The sequence below is a fragment of the Fragaria vesca genome, linkage group LG7, assembly GCF_000184155.1.
Source record: "Fragaria vesca subsp. vesca linkage group LG7, FraVesHawaii_1.0, whole genome shotgun sequence".
NCBI classification, from domain to species: domain Eukaryota; kingdom Viridiplantae; phylum Streptophyta; class Magnoliopsida; order Rosales; family Rosaceae; genus Fragaria; species Fragaria vesca.
This window is the reverse complement of record NC_020497.1, coordinates 4,636,872-4,660,624: the sequence shown is the minus strand read 5'-3', so window position 1 is coordinate 4,660,624 and position 23,753 is coordinate 4,636,872. Positions and strand designations below refer to the sequence as shown.

General features: G+C 39.5%; 5 protein-coding genes and 1 pseudogene across 5 annotated transcripts; 3 read left to right on the top strand and 3 right to left on the bottom strand.

Moving 5' to 3' along the window:
• Nucleotides 1-2,956: 2,956 nt before the first annotated feature.
• On the bottom strand, nucleotides 2,957-3,391 carry LOC101310469. Its single transcript, XM_004308305.1, has one exon. It carries the CDS (start codon nucleotides 3,389-3,391, stop codon nucleotides 2,957-2,959), a length of 435 nt encoding a protein of 144 aa, XP_004308353.1.
• A 3-nt stretch (nucleotides 3,392-3,394) lies between these two features.
• LOC101310171 lies at nucleotides 3,395-3,963 on the bottom strand. Its single transcript, XM_004308304.1, has 2 exons — nucleotides 3,663-3,963; nucleotides 3,395-3,579 (listed from the first exon to the last, which is right to left on the bottom strand). Exons 1-2 carry the CDS (start codon nucleotides 3,961-3,963, stop codon nucleotides 3,395-3,397), a joined length of 486 nt encoding a protein of 161 aa, XP_004308352.1.
• Nucleotides 3,964-5,307: 1,344 nt separating this feature from the next.
• Nucleotides 5,308-6,942, top strand: LOC101309882 (L-type lectin-domain containing receptor kinase IX.1-like). Its single transcript, XM_004308303.1, has one exon. The coding sequence runs from the start codon at nucleotides 5,308-5,310 to the stop codon at nucleotides 6,940-6,942; it is 1,635 nt and encodes a 544-aa protein (XP_004308351.1).
• A 4,952-nt stretch (nucleotides 6,943-11,894) lies between these two features.
• Nucleotides 11,895-13,820, top strand: LOC101309591 (L-type lectin-domain containing receptor kinase IX.1-like). The gene has a single exon (XM_004308302.1). The coding sequence runs from the start codon at nucleotides 11,895-11,897 to the stop codon at nucleotides 13,818-13,820; it is 1,926 nt and encodes a 641-aa protein (XP_004308350.1).
• A 2,239-nt stretch (nucleotides 13,821-16,059) lies between these two features.
• On the top strand, nucleotides 16,060-17,981 carry LOC101309298 (annotated as a pseudogene).
• A 445-nt stretch (nucleotides 17,982-18,426) lies between these two features.
• LOC101309010 (ferric reduction oxidase 2-like) lies at nucleotides 18,427-22,157 on the bottom strand. Its single transcript, XM_004308301.1, has 8 exons — nucleotides 21,947-22,157; nucleotides 21,755-21,857; nucleotides 21,451-21,645; nucleotides 20,991-21,225; nucleotides 19,931-20,258; nucleotides 19,530-19,773; nucleotides 18,674-19,374; nucleotides 18,427-18,566 (listed from the first exon to the last, which is right to left on the bottom strand). Exons 1-8 carry the CDS (start codon nucleotides 22,155-22,157, stop codon nucleotides 18,427-18,429), a joined length of 2,157 nt encoding a protein of 718 aa, XP_004308349.1.
• Nucleotides 22,158-23,753: the final 1,596 nt, after the last annotated feature.

The following is a 23,753-nucleotide window of genomic DNA, read 5'->3' as shown; positions in this document are numbered from 1 at the left end:
AGAGAGAGAGAGAGAGAGAGAGCAGATGAGAATGAGAGGTGAAGAGAGGAGATAGATAATAAAATTAGAGGTAAAAATGTATTTTTATTAAGAAACATTGGAATGGGCTAAGTAAAACGTTTTTCATTCAATTGGGCTATGAAAACCCTATTTTTGTGCATTTGGGCATTTTCCACATTTTAAATTATATGACTATTGTAAATGACCAAAATGAACTTTGAGATTAATTCTCTTCATCTTTATCCAAAAACCTTTTGACCAAAGAGGATCGTCCTTTTGAATTTTGCCCAGAAACCTGAGTCTTCGTCTTGTCCACTAATCCCAGACCAACCTGACCCTCTTTGAAGCTCTAGCTATGGCAACCATGCCGATTAGGGTTTTCTCCTCTCTCTCTCCTCATCGCCTCCCTTATCCTCCAAGTCGCGAGGGGTGAGTCTGATTCGGAAGCAAATTGTGTATATGAGGTTGTGGAAGAGAATAGCGATCTTGGGATTGTAGGCGATGATGTCCAGGGTTTCGGTGATGCAAGTTTAGTCCAGCACCGAGAATTGACCATGGGTATTCTAGGCATAGATGAGAAGCTATTAACTTGCACCGATTCCATTTTCGCATTTAGAGAACGTGAATATGAAAAAACAGGGAGCTGCTTCTCAATTTCGCGGTCACTGACCACAAGTTTTATAAAAACGTAATTCTTGCCGAGTTACCAAACGCGTTGGGAGTCGAAAAAAATTATATACACATTTTTTTTTTCCTCAAAGCGCAATGCCAAACTGGCCCTAACTCTCAAGCACAATGGAGACTAGAATATTAACCAGCCCAAGCACAATGGAGACTAAGGCCTAGTTTGAGATTGTTGTGACTTTTTATAAAAAAAAAATTTCTACTGTACTGTGAATATAATCAGCTGTGAATTAAAACAATTTTTTGTTTAATAATTGTTACTTTTAAAATTGTTGTCAGGACATAAAATCTTATTTTTCTGTCTTTTTATTGACAACAGCTTTTAAAAGCAACCACAATAAAATCAACAGATTTTAGAATTTCCTTCCACTGACATATAATTTAAATAAAAAAAAACACTGATTTTCTTTAGTTTAACAAACACAATAAAATCTAGAAGTTTAGTTAAAAGCTGATTTTTTTTTTCAAAAGCAAAGATGTACCAAACTAGGCCTAAGTTGCTTGTCTTCTTTCAAACCGATACGCAACAACTGGACCGCTGATTGTGTTAGGCTTGGAGAGTAAGCACACGAACTTGGTTTCTCTCTCTCTCTCTCGCTCTCAGGCACATGAGGCGTGTTCTCTCTAGATGAAGATTTGGGTGAGACCAAGGTTCAAAAACTTGTTCAGAAACTTTGCTAAGGTGATCTAAAAAATGAAGAACCTCTTGGTAATACAATTTATGCTCAATCTAAGGTCAATTATGAAACCTGGTTTGACGATGGTGACACAATTTTATATGTTAATCTTCTCCATTCTTTCCCAAAATCTCAACAAAATGAATCTAAGGAAAAACAATGTCGATTGAGTCCAAGATATCCTGCACGCAATCAGACACATACAATGCGTCTGATCCTTTAGTGGAGTTTGATTGATTCGATTCCAACCATTATTATTGTTTATTAATGTCAATGCATCTTTTGTTACATTTGTTAAAATGAGTTATGGTTAATTTCTTGATGATTGTGTCTCTTTTATTTGATAAAACATAATTTCTTTTGCCAAAAAAAAAAATTGCGTAACTAACGTAGATGACAGACTTAGAGCACCAAGACGACTAGGCAGGCTTCTTGTCACTTTCTATGCGGATTTGTATTTTTTAAAAAAAATTCAAATTTATTCTTTATAACTTGTATTTCTGTAACTTACATATACATGGACCTCAGAGTAATAAATAGTTCAGTGTGTTTAGAACTTAAGATAGATTCAGTGTGTGTGTGTTTTTTTTATTGAAAAATACTTTATTGAAACAAACTGTCAAACGTCAATATGAATTACATCAGTAGGCTTCTCTGAAAAGAAACCCAGAACAAGCTTCTACTTTGAGCAACAATAACTTCATGGAGCCATGTGGGCCTTGATTCATAACAAACATAGACTAAACCATCTTTAAAGCATTTCGAGCAAGAGTATTTATTATGCACAGTGTTATGGCGCTTACACATAGTGTGTTTTTATTTTATCCCTGTAATAGTTGGTACTTGCTTAGCCTTTATCTTTTTTGTACTATTGTATTAGTTCCCTCCTTGAGTCCGGTTTGGTTGGTCTCTTGAATCTTGTGTATTTTGATGTTATTTTAATAAATTTTCGGGTTAAGACGATGAGTTAGTCGTTGTCCCGTTTACAAAAAAAAGGTAATGCTATTAACACATCAATTTTCGCTATTAACACACCTTATCTATTTTATTGCCTACATATTTAGTTTTATTTACAAGTTTGTCACTTGAATTTGTTTTGTGATCGGTTTTCATCATAGTTAGAATGTGTTAATATAAAAAAAAATATGTTAATAGCACCACACAAAAAAAAGACCTAAAGAGTAATAAAATTGCATCTAATATATTCAAATTTTCAACTTAAAAATAATAATCATTGAAACGTCTAGACCGCTGAGACGATACTGAGACGGACAACAGACATGAAAATTGAAATGCCCAGACGCTGGGCGGCCTTGTTTTAAAAGTGAGACTAAAAGTTGTGCATATTGTTAATTTCAATACCGTCTTACAATACCGTCTCTGGGTTCCTAACTCCTTTCTTTTTTTTTTTGGTTCAAGAATAGAACTTCATTGGAATAGACCTCAAAGGTCGAGCAAAACACAACAAAAAGAAAGCTAACAAAGCTGAAAGAGTAAGAGGGAAACTAAACACTGCTACAAACCACTACAGACAAAAAGCAAAGAAAGACAAAAGTAGATAAAAGAGCAAGAGCTGTTGTAATCAACAGCAAGTCTCAGTCAGGGGGGCCATCGCTCCTAAGAATATGAAGGAGGGAGGTTAGAGGCGTATTAGCCCAGTCCGAAGAGCACAACCTCACCATGGCAAGCTTCGCCGCTACGTCAGCAACCCGGTTAGCTTCACGGGGAACCCAGTTCCATAACACCTCATCAAAGGCAAGCAACAGAAACTTCACTCTATTGAGAATAGGTAGAATTTTCCAATTGGGAGTGAAAGTTGGGGAAGAGAGAGACCTAATGACCTCCTGGCAATCACCCTCAATGATAACATTTTTCAAATTCAGAAACCTTGCAATTTGAAGACCTTTAACCACCGAGTCAGCCTCGGCCTCAACAACAGAATTATGGGAGCACAAGAGACTTGCACCAGCAATAGAACAACCCCTATGGTTACGCACCACTAGACCAATCCCACTGTGTTGTTTACTCATCTTTCAAGCTGCATCAATGTTAACTTTTACCACATTTGGAGGGGGAGGATGCCACAATTTGCTTGCAGTAGGTCTCCGAGGCTCATATGGGGGAGTGTCATAATCAGACTGAGCTCCAGACCACTTTTTAAAGCTTCTGTGAATGTTCTCTATAGTAGTAACAGGGTTAGGGGAGACCCTCTTCATTACTGCAACACATCTTTGCTTCCAAATCTCCCACAAATGAAAACACACAAACTGAAAAACTCCTCATTGTGATGAGACAGCTTACCAGAATTGCCAGAAACTGCTAGAAGCCAAGCATCCAAGCTTGTGATAGAGGCCTTCTCTGGGATGTATCCCAAAGAGCTCCCAAACCATACAGCGCTAGTCCAAGGGCATAGAAGTAGGCAATGCTCCGTAGTTTCCGGATGCTCACCACAAATAGCACACAAAGGGTCTGGAATAATTTTTCTTCTGAAAATATTCCAGTTGGTAGAAAGAGCATTTGATAACGCACGCCACAAGAAATTGGAAATTTTTGGCAGCATGGTTGGCCTCCACACCACCTTCCACAGCTTTGCATCTATCATGTGCGACGATGAAGGTTTAGAAGACCCCTTACCCCCTGCTCCTTGACAATCCTTCTGTAGCCACTTTTTGCTGAATAGACACCACTCTTAGAAAAAGGCCAAATGAGAGCATCTCTGTCATTCTCACTGCCAATTGGAATAGATTTGATGGCCTTGGCATCATCACCATTCAAAAACGGTTCCAAGTGAGTAATATTCCAATTCCCTGAAGCATCAATAACATCGGCAACCAAGAGAGGAGTAAAGCGATTTGAGGAGTCAATTGGGATAATAAGCCCCCCGGAATTATTTGGAACCCATCTATCAGTCCAGACATCAATACTTTTCCCATTACGAACCTGCCACCTCGAGTGATTACTGATGGAATCTCTGCCAGCTAGCAAACTGTTCCAGATCCAAGAAGGCCTGGAGCCTTTCTTAGCTTTCAAGAAGGAAGAGTGGTTAAAGTATCTAGCCTTTAGAATCCTCCCCCATAGAGAATCAGGCTTATTAATCAATCTCCAGCACTGCTTTGCGAGGAGGGCGAGGTTGAAAGACTGCAACTCCTTGAAGCCCAAACCACCATCAAACTTACTCTTGCTCAGATCCTCCCACTTTTTCCAGTGGACCTTGGTCTTGACGTCTGAATACCCCCACCAGAAGTTCCTATTCAACTCCACAACAATTACATTGTTGCGAAGATCCTAACTTCCTATTCAACTCCACAACAATTACATTGTTGCGAAGATCGAGGCCACGATTTTCTATTGATGAAATTCAACCCTAAAAATGCAATATAATGCCAAATTGGTTGTCCAAGATTCTAGTATTTCTTCAGCCAAAAAGAAGATTCTAATACTGCCATACCCTATATGACATATTCACAGCGAATTCTTGTTTTTTCATTGTTGATTCAACTAGGACATGTTGTTCATCTATGCTACCAGCTACGCATCATTCTAGCTAGCTAGAAGTTTATTCCTAGAATGAATTCTTATTCGTTTGATACCTGCTTCAAAACTGATAATATATACTTCTTAGCTTCTTTGCTTATTACAGATATTTTTTCTATGCGCAATGTCTCTTAGTGTCAGCTGTAGGCAGGCAACCTTTAGTCTCTTCATTTTCATCAACTTTCTTTCTCTCTTTGCTAATCCAACTTCATTTAGTATACCTCACTTCTACTCTGATACACAAAACATACTCTACGAAGGCGATGCCACGATGAACGCGGGAAATGTTGAATTTAACCGGCAATTCTACATGTTTCATGTAGGGCGGTGTGCTTATTCAAAACCTTTCCACCTTTGGGACTCTACTACACCAGCTCGGTCGCTGTCAAACTTCACTACCAACTTCACATTCATGATTGACACTAATCACCAAAACGACTATGCTGATGGGTTTGCCTTTTTCCTTGCACCTTTTGGCTATCCAATCCCGCCTAACTCAGCCGGAGGTTGTCTGGGACTGTTCAACACCACCAATCTATTCGACAAGTACCAAAACAGAGTTGTCCTTGTTGAGTTTGATACGTACTCAAACGCTTGGGATCCTAACGGACCTCATGTCGGGATCAATATAAATAGTATTGCATCGGGTGTCAGTGCTAGTTGGGATTTTAACCTCACGAGATCAAGAGTGATGATATATGCACAAGTAACTTACAATGCAAGCAACTACATGCTGACTGTGTTTTGGACGTACAACGAAGCTACGAGGTATGACAATTCTCTTTCTTACAAAATCGACTTACGAGATTATCTCCCTGAAAAGGTTGTGATTGGTTTCTCAGCTGCTACTGGTAACGTCACGGAAAACATTATTTTATCAAAATGGGAGTTCAATTCAGATATAGATCCTGATGATATAAGCAGGAAAGGGAATAAGCGTGCAATATTCTTGATAGCGGCCATGACTGCAGTTACTTTCTTCATTTTATTGCTTGGTGTGGCCATATATCAGACTGCAGTGAAGAAGCGCATTGCGAAGATCAAAGGACAGATAAATGTTCTTGTACCCTCTGTAAGTAAGCATCTCGAGACACTAGCATTTCCAAGACGATTTTCTTACGAAGAATTAGTTGCGGCAACATCGGGCTTTGCAAATGACAGAAGGCTAGGCCATGGAGGGTCAGGACAAGTGTATCGAGGAGTCCTACAAGATCTTGACTGCTCAGTTGCTGTGAAGAGAATCTTTGCCGACTCTGAGCATTATGAGAAAGTTTTCATCAATGAAGTGAAAATCATAAGCCGCTTGATACATAAAAACTTGGTGATGTTTATAGGATGGTGCCATGAGCAAGGCGAGTGTTTACTTGTTTATGCTTACATGCCTAATAGCAGCCTTGACGCTCATCTATTTGGCTCCAGAACAACACTGCAATGGGATATCAGGTACAGGATAGCTTTGGGGTTGGCCTCAGCCCTTCATTATCTACACGAAGATGCAGAGCAGTGCGTCCTTCATAGGGATATTAAATCAGCAAATGTACTATTGGACAACGATTTCAACACTAAGCTCGGTGATTTTGGGATTGCTAAACTCTTGGATCCTCACTTGAGGACTAGGACAACCGGGGTGGCAGGGACTTTCGGGTACATGGCCCCGGAATATGCCTTTCAAGGGAGAGCAAGCAAGGAGTCGGACATGTTCAGTTTTGGAGTTGTGGCTTTAGAAATTGGTTGCGGAAGGCAAACTTACCATGATGGAGAATATCACGTGCCAATTTCCGAGTGGGTTTGGCAATCGTACCTTGCAGGAAATCTTCTCGATGTATCTGATGAGAGATTAGGTATGGAGTTTGATCCAAGTGAAATGAAGTGCTTGCTAATTGTGGGATTATGGTGCACTCACCCATGCAACAAAGAGAGGCCTAAAACAGGGCAAGTGATGAAGGTTCTTCAGCTTGAAGCACCATTGCCGCAACTTGCACGCAATAGGTACCATGATCATCAATATAAAGACTTTGTACTATCTGATCCCGGAACAATCTTGTAGCTCCATCCTTGTCTAATTTTGTTGTTTTATTGCCTTGAGTTTAAGAGATGAACTTTAGTTACACAGTACAGAAGCTTATATCCTCTTTGCAAGAATGCAAGAGTTGGGAACTGTGATTCATTTGCATTACTATCAATCCCGACTCTTTCACGACATTGAGAGCCAACTACACTCTCACGAATTAGAAAAAAACTACTGATGTCGATGGTGAGACATGTTGATATTGCCCTGTCGATAAGACAAGGGGGCACGAGAAGTATGATTGTGAGAAGTGCGGCCGACAATTGTTGCTGCAATAAAAGTCGCACTAGTTCTTTAGTATTCATCTCAAGCCTTGCTGATGTATGATGAACACTTAATTTTCTTTGATAGTAACGCCAATACAACCAATTAAATCTAGGTACCAGATCCTCGAGTAGAAAGTTTCCTTTTGGTTTGTATAAACGGTTTTCCAAAGAGAGTTGCAGGTGCCTCGCATGGGATGGTCCCTCGAGGAGGAAAGTTGTCTTATGATACGAAAATGGTTTCTCTTCTCGACGAGGACAATCACGTGCTATTTGTTGAAGATGATACTCGAGAATGGCTCTGTAATATTACGAGACTGGTCCTGAGCGGTATTGACAAAAAAAACCAGTACCCGTACCAAATCCACCCCTAGTCAAAATAACACATATCGCTGAAAGCATGTACAGGGCTGGTGGGTGATATAGTACAAAGTGGCTAGAAGCATGTATGAGGCTGTGAGCTTGAAGTTAAAATGAGAAAAAACACATGTGACCGAAATCATGTACTGGGCCGATGGCCGAGATTGTACATGTAGTCATAACTGTACGACAGTCCGTATTGAATTATCAGTCGCGCTTCTCAATAACTATTCTTTGCAACATTGTTAGTTTAAGCTTTTTGCTATTTTACAATTTGTAGAACCGAATTGTTCTTCAGTTGTAATATTCTTCTTGTTTAGTGGATCCATCATCATCACCCGAGGACATAGGTCAACTGTTTTGACTAAACCCTCGTTAAATATCGTGTGTTCGTGTTACATTGTTTCTGGTTATTGTCTTCATTCGGTTTCAGTCTTGGGCTAGGGAATTCGGAGGGTGACCCGGATTTCCTAACAGGGTGAGCGACTTCATTTTACGGTCATCCATGTTCACTCGGCTCTAGAGTTTGGGAGGTTGTTACTTCATAGGGGCTTGATTTCAGACCGTGATTGGTTTCTTGTAACGTTCATTCTTCAAGTACTTGGCTTCATGTATCTATAAAAGTTTCGTTTATTAATAAAAAAAATTAAATGGTTGCAAACTCATGCCACATTTTCATCGGTCCAGTAGCTAGAATCTCGATACTACTATGCCTTTGCACTAGAATAAAATCTCTTCAATAAAATCAACGGAGCGGATTCAATACACCATGGTGCACTTGAACCACCCTCGATTGGCAAACGTCCGTTAGTTATAAAAAAAAAATTCAACAGTAGTAAAAGCCCAAGAAACAACGATTTTATCTGCCTCTCTCCATCTTCCCCAAAACTAGCTTCTCCAGCCATGCCTCCCAAGTTCGACTCCTCCCAGGTCGTCAAAGTTTACGTCGGCATCACCGGAGGCGGGTCAGCACTGCCAGTTCCCTCGCACCCAAGACCGGAGAAGACATCACCAAGGAGGTTAAGGTCTTCGTCATCCGCTCGGCCGCTGTTGTCGTCATCAAGGCGGAAGCCCAGGACATCAAGCACAGCGGAAACATCAAGCTCAATGACGTCATCGAGGTTGCTAAGATCATGATTCATTTATGAAGAACACCAAATCCGTTCTTGGGAAGCTAGTTTTGGATTTGGTGGATGTAGATGGACAAACAAGTGAGATTTGTTGGCCCTTATGGGATGTTGGTGAATGGTGAATCTTTTGGATGTTAAAATTATGAAGAAGAATCGAAACAAGATTGTGAAAAAATTTCAAATGGAAAACCTAGATTCTGGAAGTTGAATAAGAACCAAACCCAGATTTTGAAGGTTGAATATGAACCAGCAAAACCCTTGGTTCTTACTTTTATACACACCGTACCCAAATCTGCTTCCTCCCCCAACCTTCATTGCTTCCAGTTACTTCCATTGTGTACAAACTACTATACTTCTAGGTTTGCAAAACAATGGAAGTAACCAAGTATAAAAGGGAAATTATGGATGGAGATTTGGAAATAAAAAACTTATATACCTTGTTTAATTTGATTAGTTCTTTTTGACAAAGTTTAACTCCTTTTTTTTTTTTTTTCTATCTTGTTAACGGTGTTAGTATTAATGTTAGTGTCTAGATCAAATGAATAGCTAAGATTAAATTTTAACATTCGATTCAAGTAAACCTTGGTGCATACAAGAATCTTCGTAAAATCAAAGAAAGAACTTGGCTCACCATGACAGCTCAAATTGAGCTGATCAAGCCCAATGTGGAGAGGCCAGTGTTAGCTACTATGTAGATTAAATGACACAACATGAGGGTGGGGCAATGATATTATTATTAATATATTTAACAGGTCATTTGGCCTCTCCTCATTAAACTTGGTCAACCATGATCATGCAAGTTTTTTCGTAAAATCAAACAAGAGTTTTAGCTCTGGACTAGCCAAAATTAATGACAAGCGCATCATTATTAAACATGTAATGTGTCTGGTTTATTAGAAATTATAGAGTTAAGGATCATTAAAAAAGGAACACGCTTCAAAACATAAAGCAGTAGAGCACTATGTCACCTTCGTTTAGTACTGTCTAGTTGCGCCTCGACGTTGGTGACGACATCTGGTTGTGCTGATGCATGAGGAGGGTGACCGGACAGGAAGACTGTGTAGTTGGCTATTATCGGGCCTGGGGATTGAGGTTGAGAGTGTTTATGTGTCTTCTCTTGCAGGTTCAAGGATGGATGGGTCATGGTTGTGGGCAGCATTGGGACATAGAAGGGATCTAAATCGGAGTTGGAGCGGTGTTGTGGTCAAGTCGTGGTGGCAGTGGGCGTGTTAGGTTACATGGCAGGAAGTGATGGATAGAAGGAGGAGAGGCTTGGGCGACAACAGCGATCTGAAATCGGACTCTGATCTAAATGGGCTCATGCTAGCGGTTGAGACCCAACCACATTGGTGGGATGCAGCAAGGGCTAGGGGTCACCAGACTTCGTTCTTGGGCCGAGGATGAGAGACATGCACTCCAAATTTTGGCATGTTGGGCTTGGTTTATATGGGCCCAATCTGGGATAGCGGGCTTATTCAAATAGTCGTTGTCGTCTAGTGGTAGGGCGAATCTAAATGACAACATAATTGGAAAACTGCATTATTAGACATTAAGATGTGTACGCGTGTTACGTATATAGTGATCTTTCCAGTACGTCACCGCTAAGTGAAAACTGCATTATCTAAGTGACAACATAGTTGGAAAACTGCATTATTAGACATTAAGATGTGTAATTAGACATTAAGATGTGTACGCGTGTTACATATATAGTGATCTTTCCAATACGTCACCGCTAAGTGAAAGCAAATTGAGTCGTCATTAGAACAGTATTATTTATTAGTTGATGCCTAGTTGAGTACATGTGTATTGCAGAGATTTCTGATATTATTTCTGATATTTGTAATAAGAGATTTAGGCTTTATTTCCACACTTGTATTCAATGGTTTTATTAATCAAGAGTTTAGAGTAGTTCCACCAATGGTCTAATTGGATAACTGATAGACCAACATGGACAAAAACATGAATACAACAACAACAAATTGTTTGACCAATTGATGGCCCCCACCTAGTACTACCAATTTGATGACTGAAAATTGGTCATCCGATTAACCAATTGCTGACCCTAACATACATGTGGGCCTACTACGGTACTACCAATGATTAGTTTCTTTATCACTCATTACCGTACCATTGAATTACAACCATTGGATCTGCAATCTAACAGTTGTAATTAAATGACAATATTAGTTTTTCTTACTCAAATTTCATAATATAAAAAATATTAATTTTAAAATATGAATAGTAGATTGGCAAACAAATTGTCTTTGATCGGTGTATTGTCTAGGCCAGAGGCAATTACCAATTTTGGATGAATAGTAGACTGGTCATACCAATTAAATCAGCAAATAAGCAATTACCCTCCACTTATGAGTGCATATGTTCTTAGAGCAGCCGCACAATCTCTTTATTTCAAAAAAAGAAATAAAATAGAAAAAAAAAATCATAAAGTTGTGTTATTAGATAAGGGACTGGTTGCTTGGACAAGAGACCGTTGAGGAAGGCTTTCCAACTCTCTTTCTGCATTATAAACCTCTGAACCCCTGCTTGGTGATGAGGATTCCATGTACTGAACTGTCTGAACCTGATTTAACTCCTTGACATTCCTTCGCTAGTGCAACTGTATTCCCATTCATCTCAACTCTCAAGTGTTGTTTATTCAATGAAAGATTCAAAGAAAACCATCAAGGAAATGGAAACAGGGAATAAGCCCGAACTAGAAACAAAAGCCGATCAATCTCGACGTCTGTTGATTCCTTTTCATCCCCGCAACAGAGATAGTTGCTAACATAATTAAATATTGATGAAATTCCATACCCTTAAAGATGCGGTATTTCCAAAAAAAAAATTTGGTCCAAACAGTATTTCCAAATTTGTGGGCATAGATTCTAACTGCTACTACTGCCATATCCTATACGACATATCCTTAAAATTCTTGTGATTTCCTTGTTGATTAAATTAGGGTTTTTGTGATGTTTTCGATCTATGCCATATGCGTAGAACTTTTCAACTGCGGCCATGCATCATTCTAGCTAGCTAGCTAGCAAGCTAGTAGGTTATTCCCATATTAGATTCTTATTGGTTTGATTGACTGCTTCAAAACTTATCAGAATCATATTCATATACATATAGGCAGTCTTCTTAGCTTCTTTGCTTATTACTGATGTTTTCTCTATACGTAATGTCTCTTAAAGTCATCTGTGGGCAGGCAATCTTTAGTCTCTTCATTTTCATCAAATTTCTTACTCTCTTTGCTCACACAACTTCATTTAGTATACCTCACTTCTCCCCTGGTACAGAGAACATACTGTACGAAGGCGATGCTACGATCAAGTCGGGAAATGTTGAATTCAACCCACAATTTGACATATTTCGTGTAGGGCGGTGCACTTATTCAAAACCTTTCCAGCTTTGGGACTCTACAACTCCAGCTCGGTCACTGTCAAACTTTACTACCAACTTCACATTCATGATGGACACTAATGGCGAAGAACCCTTCACCGATGGATTTGCCTTTTTCCTTGCACCTTTCGGCTATCCAATCCCGCCGAACTCAGCCGGTGGAGATCTAGGACTGTTCAACATCACCAATCAATTAGATACGTCCCAAAACAGAGTTGTCCTAGTTGAGTTTGATACCTACTCAAACGAATGGGATCCAAAGGGACCTCATGTTGGCATCAATATAAATAGTCTTTTATCAGTCGTAAATGCTAGTTGGGATTTTAACGTCAACAAATCAAGAAAGGTGATATCTGCACAAGTAACTTACAATGCGAGCACCTACATGCTGACTGTGTTTTGGAAGTACAATGAAGCTACGACGTATGAAAATCCTCTTCCTTTCAAAATCGACTTACGAGATGTTCTCCCCGAAAGGGTTGCTATTGGTTTCTCAGCTGCTACCGGAACATACCCGGAAAATCTTATTATATCAACATGGGAGTTCAATTCAGATTTAGATTCTGATGATAGCAGCAGGAAAGGGAATAAGCGTGCAATATTCTTGATAGCGGCCATGACTGTAGTTACTTTCTTCATTTTAATGCTTGGTGTGGCCTTATATTGGTCAGTGGTAAAGAAGCGCATAGCAAAGATCAAAGGGCAGAACAATGTTGTGGTACCCTCTGTAAGTAAGCATCTGGAGACACTAGCCTTTCCGAGACGATTTTCTTACAAAGAATTAGTTGCGGCTACCTTTGGCTTTGCAAATGACAGAAGGCTAGGCCATGGAGGGTCAGGACAAGTTTATAAAGGAGTCCTACAAGATCTAGGCTGCTCGGTTGCTGTGAAGAGAATCTTTGCCGACTCTGAGCATTATGAGAAAGTTTTCATCAACGAAGTGAAAATCATTAGCCGCTTGATACATAAAAACTTGGTGATGTTTATAGGATGGTGTCATGAGCAAGGTGAGTGCTTACTTGTTTATGCTTACATGCCTAATAGCAGCCTTGATGCTCATCTGTTTGGCCCCAGAACAACACTGCAATGGGATATCAGGTACAAGATAGCTTTGGGATTAGCCTCAGCCCTTCATTATCTACACGAAGATGCAGAGCAGTGCATCCTTCATAGGGATATTAAATCAGCAAATGTACTATTGGATAACGATTTCAACATGAAGCTCGGTGATTTTGGGATTGCTAAACTCTTGGATCCTCACTTGAGGACTAGGACAACCGGGGTGGCAGGAACGTTTGGGTACATGGCCCCGGAATATGCTTTTCAAGGGAGAGCAAGCAAGGAGTCGGACATGTTCAGTTTTGGAGTCGTGGCTTTGGAAATTGCTTGTGGAAGGCAGACTTACCAAGATGGAGAGTATCACGTACCACTTTCCGAGTGGGTTTGGCAATCGTACCTTGCAGAAAGTCTTCTCGATGTAGCTGATGAGAGATTGGATATGAAGTTTGATCCAAGTGAAATGAAGTGCTTGCTAATTGTGGGATTATGGTGCACTCATCCAAGCAACAAGGAGAGACCTAAAGCAGGGCAAGTTATGAAGGTTCTTCAGCTCGAAGCACCATTGCCTCAACTTGCATGCAATAGGCATCATGATCATCATCAATATAATGTCTCTGTACTACCTGATCCCGGAACAATCTTGTAGCTCCGTCCTTGTATAATTTTGTTGTTATGTTGCCTTGAGTTTACTTAAGAGATGGATGGCGCACCCGTCCATCTCCGCCGTCCATTTGACGCGGACTTTTGATTTTTTCAAAATGGACGGCTGAGATGGACGGGTGCGCTGAAAACGCTCTCTTACATAGTACACATAAGTTTATGTCCTCTTTGCAAGAATGCAAGAGTTGGGAACTGATTCATTTGCATTACTATCAGTTTGGTAATCTATCAATCTCGAGAGGATATGAGGGCAATTCTATGCGAGGTGCTTATGTTAAATATTCGCATTGAGGATTCGTTATATGCGGTTTGGCATCATAATCTTAATGGTTGATCTTCATGTATTTTTGTTTTTGTTTTTTTTTCTTGTTATTAAAATGTTGGTAATGAGGTAATGATAAAGTAGTTTGGGGTTCACATCTAAAACCAATTGGCAATGAATAGAGTAGCTCAAACTCTTATAAACTCATAAGCAATGTCTCATATTTCCGATATGGGATTTATATCTTAACACGCCCCCGCACGTGTGGCGAATTTTCAAGCCTAACACGTGAACAATTATTTAGGTGACGTGGAGTTCGTGTGACTATTGGGCTTCACAGATAAACGTAGGTAACCCGCTCTAATACCATGAAAGCTTGAAGGAGAAAGCAAGAAAATAAAAAGAGAAATGACTTGTATTGTTGTAGAAAGGCTTTGATACCATGATAAAGTAGTCTGGGGTTCACATCCAAAACCAATTGATAATGAATGGAGTGACTTAAACCCTTATAAACTTATAGGCAATTGTTAATTTATATCTTAACAGGTAAGAGCCGACTATTGGGTCTGCAAAAACGAAAAATTTTGACGGGAGAACAAATGGCAACAAGAAGAAAATGTCGACGATTTAAAACTGTCAGAGAGTGAAGTACTATCGACAAGAGACAACCATCAACAAGGATGACGTAGAAAAGAGACTGTCAGTGAGTAAAAAACCTTCAACGAGGAAGAGACTTCGAAAGAAAGTCTCCCACGAAGAAAAATCTCTCGACGTAGAAAAAATCTTGGACACAAGTAAAGAAATTTCCAACTTTGGAAAAAACTTTTGACGTAGGAAGAAGTTCTAGATGAGGAGAAAACTCTCGATGAGGATAAACCTTTCGAGGGAGAAAACTTTACTAAGGTTAACATGCTAAAGAGTGACAACCGCGCTAAATACCCAAGTGAGGAAGTTACTTATTGGAAACATTTTCTTCAAACGAGAGTCCAAAGTTAAAATATTGGGGATTGTGGGAGTAGTTAGTAAATTCAGTAAAGTGAATATGATGAGTATGAATGCAGCAGTGATGACAGCAGGGACTTTATTTGCTTTTACAACTGGACATTCTAGAAATGTCTGTAACATGATTATATATTCTAAATTTCTGATGTCCAATATTTCAGTTTTCTAACTATATTGTCATTGAAAGTTTGATTCGATGACACTCAACTTCACAATACCATAGGCGGGAGCAACCGATTGACAAAGTAAGACTCTTGCTGCCTACTTAGAATAGATTTAAGTACACGCACATAGGCATAGCCCAACTCACCTGTACAACTAACATAGGGACTTAATGCTCGTAAAACACGAAATTTAATAAGATAGAAAGACAATAAAGAAATAAACAAAACCAACAAGACCTAGGGTAAAATCAAAGGCCCAAGTACCTCGAGGCCCATGATAGGCCCGCAATTGGACCAAATCTGAAAGGGTCCATGCATTGAACTCGGCCCAAGACTGCGGCGGCATTGGGAGGTCAGCCGCCACCGTGGAATCACAATAGGGCGCCCTTCCGGTCACCACTTCTGAACTTCATCTCGGGATTCCTTTTCAACTCAGCAACACAGAATATTGTTGCTATGAGGATTATATATTGATGAAAACCCATAACCTTAAAAATGCAATGAAGCCAAATTGGCTGTCCAAGATTCTACTAGTTACTACTGCCATACCATATATGACATATCCACAACAAAGTTCTTGTGATTTCCTTGTTGATTCAACTGGGGACATGTTTTCCATTTATGCATCATTCTTGTGCCACCGGCTATATGCATCATTCTTGCTAGCTTGTAGGTTATTCCAAGAATAGTTTCGTATTCTTTTGATTTCCTGCTTCAAAAGTCAAAATTGATCAGATCCCATATATATACATGCAGTCTTCTTAGCTTCTTTGCTTAATACAGATTTTCTATCCGCAATGTTTCTTAAACTCAGCTGTAGGCAGGCAACCTTTTGTCTCTTCATTTTCATCGACTTTCTTTCTCTCTCTGCTAATCCAACTTCATTTAGAATACCTCAGTTCTACCCTAGTACAGAGAACATACTCTACGAAGGCGATGCCACGATGAACTCGGGAAATGTTGTATTCAACCCGCAATTTGAAATGGATCGTGTAGCACGGTGTAGTTATTCAGAACCTTTCCACCTTTGGGACTCTACTACTCCAACTCGGTCACTGTCAAACTTCACTACCAACTTCACATTCATGATAGACACTAATGGCGACAACTACTACTCTGATGGATTTGCCTTTTTTCTTGCACCTTTTGGCTATCCAATCCCTCCTAATTCAGCCGCTGGTGATCTAGGACTGTTCAATTCCACCAATCGGTTAGAGGCGTCCCAAAACAGAATTGTCCATGTTGAGTTTGATACCCGCTCAGGCTTTTGGGATCCCATGCGACCTCATGTTGGGATCAATATAAATAGTATTTCATCGGTCGTCACTGATTTTTGGGACTTTAACGTCACGAGATCAAAAAAGGTGACATCTGCACAAGTAACTTACAATGCTAGCGACTACAACCTGACTGTGTTTTGGACATACAACGAAGCTACGAGGTATGATAACTCTCTTTCTTTCATAGTCGACTTACGAGAGGTCCTCCCCGCAAAGGTTGCGATTGGTTTCTCAGCTTCTACTGGATTTTACCCAGAAAACTTGTTTATATCTACATGGGAGTTCACTTCAGATTTAAATTCTGATGATATAAGCAGGAAAGGAAATAAGCGAGCAATATTCTTGATAGCGGCCATGACTAGTTACTTTCTTCAGTTTAATGCTTGGTGTGGCCTTATATTGGTTAGGAGTAAAGAAGCGCATAGCAAAGATCACAGGACAGAAAAATGTTGTGGTACCCTCTGTAAGTAAGCATATTGAGACAATAGCCTTTCCTAGACGATTTTCTTACCAAGAACTAGTTGCAGCTACCTTAGGATTTGCAAACGACAGAAGGCTAGGCCATGGAGGGTCAGGACAAGTTTACAGAGGAGTCCTACAAGATCTAGGCTGCTCGGTTGCTGTGAAGAGAATCTTTGCCGACTCTGAGCATTATGAGAAAGTTTTCATCAACGAAGTGAAAATCATAAGCCGCTTGATACATAAAAACTTGGTGATGTTTATAGGATGGTGCCATGAGCAAGGCGAGTGTTTACTTGTTTATGCTTACATGCCTAATAGCAGCCTTGATGCTCATCTATTTGGCCCTAGAACAACACTGCAATGGGATGTCAGGTACAAGATAGCTTTGGGATTAGCCTCAGCCCTTCATTATCTACACGAAGATGCAGAGCAGTGCATCCTTCATAGGGATATTAAATCAGCAAATGTGCTATTGGATAACGATTTCAACACGAAGCTCGGTGATTTTGGGATTGCTAAACTCATGGATCCTCACTTGAGGACTAGGACAACCGGGGTTGCAGGGACTTTCAGGTACATGGCCCCGGAATATGCCTTTCAAGGGAGAGCAAGCAAGGAGTCGGACATGTTCAGTTTTGGAGTGTGGCTTTGGAAATTTCTTGCGGAAGGCAGACTTACCAAGATGGAGAGTATCACGTACCACTTTCCGAGTGGGTTTGGCAATCGTACCTTGCAGGTAGTCTTCTCGATGTGCTGATGAGAAATTGGATATGAAGTTTGATTCAAGTGAAATGAAGTGCTTGCTAATTGTGGGTTTATGGTGCACTCATCCAAGCAATAAAGAGAGGCCTAAAACAGGGCAAGTGATGAAGGTTCTTCAGCTCGAAGCACCATTGCCGGAACTTGCGTGCGATAGGCATCATGATCACCATCAATATAATGTCTCTGAACTGCCTGATCCCGGAACAATCTTGTAGCTCCATCCTTGTATAATTTTGTTGTTATGTGCCTTGAGTTTGATTAAGAGATGAACTCTAGTTACATAGTACATAAGCTTATATTCTCTTTACAAGAATGCAAGAGTTGGGAACTGATTCATTTGCATGATATTTTGATTATTTTCTATGACGCAATACTAATTTTCAAAACTTCTAGTTACAAGAAAAACACACAGGCACTTTCATCAATTTTGATCCAATCAGAACCCGGTGCCGCATTTTGTTAGGGAGCTGGGAAATTTAAACTCAAAAGAACCTGAAAATGTCCACTTACAAAGTTATGATTTATTGTTTTACAGCAGTTATACAATTGAGATCACAGTCGTTTAAGTACACCACCCCTAAAGGAGAAGAAAAGACGAACAACATGTGCAAAAGAAAAACCTCACAAATTCATCTACAAACTCATTCATAGACGAGTCGATCACCAGCTAAAGCTGATGGACTCAAAATGCATATTTTCTGCCAAATCAGATGAACAAAAGGTTGCAACCTCATGCCTCATTTTCTTCGGCCCACTAGCTAGAACCCCAATATTTGATCCTTTGCACTCTAGTAGAATCCCTGCAATAAAATGAAACAAAATTCTTAGCTTGAAACAACCAAAATCAATGACAAATGCATCAAACGAGGCTTGCTTTCAGAAAGAGTTGTGTTACTAGATGACATACTCTTGAGGTCTGGTCTTTGACCATAGTGCACATTTGTTGCTTGGAGAAGAGACTGTTGAGGAAGGCTTTCCAACTCTCTTTCTGTATTATAAACCTCGGAACCCCTGCTTGGTGATGACGCTTCCATGTGCTGAACCTGCTTCAACTCCTTCGCATTACTCCTCTTGTTCCACAACACCACTGCACTAGCTGTTGCAGCTATGGAAATACATATAGCCAACATATTTAACAGAGCCCTTAAGGGAAATGAAAAAATCTTATTGGAATTATGATCGATCGGATAAATGTAGTATCGGGTGATGATTCCAATTAAGATGAGGAACATCATGAAGGATGATGCTATGATGAGGCCAAGCCAGAGCCATTGATTTGCACCCAAAATGGCTGAAACGGGTTCATCATTTTCAAGGGGTTTGAACCATATGGCTCTTAGGTTCATTGAGTCTTCTTTCGGCTGTGTGTCTCTTGTCACATATGCCTCAATTTGTATCTGGAGATTGGACATGTCATATGGTGTGGTGCTAGACATTGGTAGAATCAGGTCTAGCATTGTGAGGTCCGAAGAGTGTTTGAATGCACAGATTAAGGTTACTTTGGGAAGCTTGCATTGGTAGGCTGTGGACATAAAAATTAGCTCCCGGATTATGGATATGAAAGGGGTAATGCCACTGCCTCCACTCACCAACACTAAGCTGTCATGCCTGCAAAATGATATTAAACGTCAGTGTTAGGAATAGTGTGGATCAAATGACGAGTATCTCAGAACTGTTCAAAGTTGAGTATACTAATTGAGGTATAACTCAGTAATATTGATGAAAGAAATCGAACTTCATCTATGTTCTGTTATCTTGCCAACCTTAGAAAATGAGTTGCAGCAGGTCCATAAGGTCCTTCAACAGCAGCCTCAATCCGATCACTTGTAGAAGGCGATGAAAGGACTTGGTATAGCTTCCTGGTCCAACTTCCTTCACCTTTGATGACCACACTGATCTTATCTGTCTCCAAATTACTGTTTGAAGTAACAGTGAAAGGATGCCATTGCAGCTTGGAAATACTGGGCACATTTATGAACAGGACGCTTGTTGGATTGTATTTCAATGCTGCCAATATAAAAAACAGGAAGCAAAATAAACTACTCGTAATGAATCATTATATCACTTCTAAGTTCTAAATTCTAATACACATAATTACAAAAATTAATTTATCATAAGAACATAAACAGTACTTAAAGATGTTAACAAGTACGTACGTACGTACCAGGACTCTTGGCGAAGTTGAGTTCGAAAGATTCATCCGGCAAGAATCGGGCAGAAACTAAAGGTGCTCTTTTCCCGGATTGCAAGAATCGTAGGTAACGATCAACCACGAAGAGGAAGAAGCCAGGGAGCATAAGGCCAGCATAGGATACGCCAACATGAAAGATGTAGAAGACCATGAAGAGGATGTAAAGGTAGTGTGTGTAGAAGAAAAGCTCAAACATTTTGCGCCTGATGCGAGGGATTGTAGTCACCCACATTGCTAGTCCAGAGAGCAAAGCTATCTCTCCAGCTATGTTTGATACGTCATTTTTTGCCCATTTTATCATCTGCATTGAAACAAACATGCAACACATTAGAAACGGTAAAAAGAATATAACTAAATCATCATAATACATACATTCGGCATACTATAGTGATTATGTTCTTCTGTATACTAATGAGAGAGTGCCATGCATAGTGGCATAGTGGAATGGGAAATCACCCAAGTTGTGAAGTTGAGCAGTGGGCGACACTAGCACTAGATGATGGAATCGTACAGTGAATCAGGGATGATAGATCATGTCATCATGTTTGATACTTACATATCATGAAGTTCATGAAGCTTTTCCCCCTTCTTTAGTTTCAAGGATTTTGTTTTGGTTTTTTGTTCTTTTTTTAACAAGCTTATGACTTATGAATAGCATTTGATATATATATGTATATATTAGGTTTCTTCTTTTTTTTCCAGAGCAATATACAATTTGTTTTTTCCTCACAGTAAGCAATCTATATAATTTGGTGACGAGTGACAACTTAAATTGACGGAAACCAAAAGCAACAAATACCCCATAATCTAAAAATAACAACTACCTATACAGTTTCGTCATGTGATCGACAACTTTAGTTTCAGAAATTATTTTCCTCTAGCTTCTCGTCTTCAAAAAGGGTGAGATGGAACCGTAACTTCTAATAACTTTTAATAGCTCATAATCCAAAAAATAACAATATGCACGAGTATATAGAATGAGTTCTTTAATTGGTATATATGAAATTTCAAAATAAATTAGTTAATCAGTCACCTCAGAAATCTGATCTGTAACAGCCCAATAGATGATGTAACCAATTCCATGAGCTGTGAAGAGCACCATGGCTATATGTCCTAGCCATATATGGTACTTGATGCTGGCTTCGGAGGTGAGGCCAAATAGAGGTAAAATTGACGAGCCACGAGCAACCGGAAAGAAGAGAAGTGCAAGGCATATATTACCCACAAGCCCTAGCCTCAGTGATGCACTCTCCAATTTAACTTCCCATCTGCCAAAACCACACCACCAAACATGAAATTTTGAACCAAAATTAAGTTGTCAATTTTAGCTTTAGATTAAAACGTTGTTATTTCAAGGTTTAAATTTATGCATTCTGGATATTTTAATAAAAATCAATAACAGTTTGAGCACAATATCAATATTAGAAGATAAACACAATAGAAGATTTAGACTCATCACTGGAGCAACTTTGTAGTTTGTTATGGACTCTTACACTTTTTCATGGCTCTTTGCCGCGGATTGTGGTGTTATTTTCTGAAAACCGTTAGTCAAGTACGTCGAGAAAGACCAGATTAGGAGTGCAATGAACATGATGAAGAAGGTAAGCTCTATCCCAGAAACAATCCCAAGAGGACCTTTGACCAGCATCGGCTGTTTCCACACAGATAAACGTTTCGTTTTGCCATCACTGCTGAAATTATTCAAACAAAATAAACATTACAATTAAGTCTTTAAATCACTATTAATTAGGCAAAAACTAGGTCGAACCAAAGGTAGAAGAGTTTATATGTATTCACCAAGAAATTGTATAATCATTCATCTTCTTTCCCAAATGGAGATATACACAACCCATTAAAGCAATGAACATAATGGGAAATGTGAATACCAGAAGACTTGCACCTGCAGGAACAAACATACACAATTCTCAGGATTGGTCTAGCTATAGGAAAGTAAAGCATATATATGCAGATAGAATAGGTTTTACACACCTTGTGATCCAAAATAGGTACTTGAGTTGGTCTTGGCTCGGATTCGAGGCTGCCAAATTTGCTTATATGTGTTTGTGGGCATCATGACATAGAGCAGAACACACCCTCCAAACACCACCAACACTAACAACAGCCTTATCGCCGCCCGTGCCTTTCTGATTCCCTCATGGGACGGAGGTGATGAGCTACTGACCACCACACCGGAATCCATGTCTCTCTGTGTTTTTCTCTTATCTCAGAGGCCGGGGCGTTTGAGGGAGCTCACTTTGAGTTGAAGATATATACTGAGAAGCTGGCATGCGTTATGGAGAATGTGGTGGAATTGGATTGTATTTATAGGAGGGAATGAATATATCGTATACTAATGCTTGTAGAATCTAGGCTTCTGTAGTTATTAGGAAAAAAAAAAAAAAAACAAGCATGGTTCATCCTTGGCTGCTTAACCCAAAACGGCAAAACTGTACGGGACTTGTCATGGCCCTATTTTTATAATCTAGTCAACCAATTATATGCAAGGGGCATGCAACATTTGCTGATTGCAATTGCTTGAAGACTTAAAACTTGAATTGTTAATTTCGTTAGTGAACTAATCGCTCTGTTACAAAGTTGAAACAACTCTGTCCTCTTATCCATGGTTACAACTTACAAGCAGTATATGTAGAATGCTTGCTTTAGCAAGATTACAAATTAAATAACGTAGAAGTAATACACTGTATACTGTGTTTTGATCACCATAATCGACTACCCGAGGATTGAAACATCAATTAATAGCAAGCTTCTAAAAGGTCCCGCCTAGGCTCTAGGCTGCAACAAGCCGCCTCGCTTTTCTTCCAGACCTTTTTGTCAGGATATGGGCGATTAGGCGGCCACCTCCGCCTAGCCCGTATAGACGCCGTCTTACTTGCCTAGGCTGCTAAGCTCTTCGGCTAATTTTGTTTTCTTTTTGTGGTGAGATTGTTATATTGTGGGGAGTATGAGAGTATAAGAGTTAATGGTGTGTTTAAAATTAGAATTATAAGTGTATATATTTATTGTTGTACGTTGTTGCTCACTTTTTTTTTTGTCATGTAATTGTTGTTGCTCACTTTTACGGGAAGTTATGTTAAATTTTATCTATAATTTATTTTATAAATGGGTCTGATTAGATTTATGTTGAATAATTTATCCATATTTAACCGTTTTCAAATATTAAATTGCATAAAATATATATTTTTAATTAATAAATCTTAAAAAATATAAATCGTCTAGTCCCCGCTTAATCCTCGCCTAGGCTGTCCAGAATCTAGGCTGCGGGTTTCACCCGCCTCACCCGCCTAGCGCCTAGCGCCTTTTAGAACATTGATTCATAGAGAAGAGATTTTATTTGCAATGTAAAGAGGGGTTTAAATTTTTCTCTTCTGATCTTGTGCGATGATGTGCTAACATTTAAAAGTTTGAAAATGGTGGTTTATGGTAATGTAAGCATGCGCCTAATTTAACCAGTGTGCTTGTGACCTCGTGACAATGCAAGTTTTTAGCCAAAGGCTCGTGTTTTATGTGTGTGCTGCACATTATAGAGGCTGACTTGTCAAGCACACGTATGAACTGATGAAAATGTTGGAAATGGGATATTGAAAAAGTCAGACTTATTCTCATGACTTGTAGAAATCCGAGGACAATTTCATGTTTAACTAGGGATTTACTAAAGATATATATTCACTTGAATAAGACTTGAATTGATGTTAAACGATAATTACAGTGTATGTCTAACCGTGATATCTAAAGATTTCGATCAAGCATTATAAATCGTATGATGTTAACAGCCGAT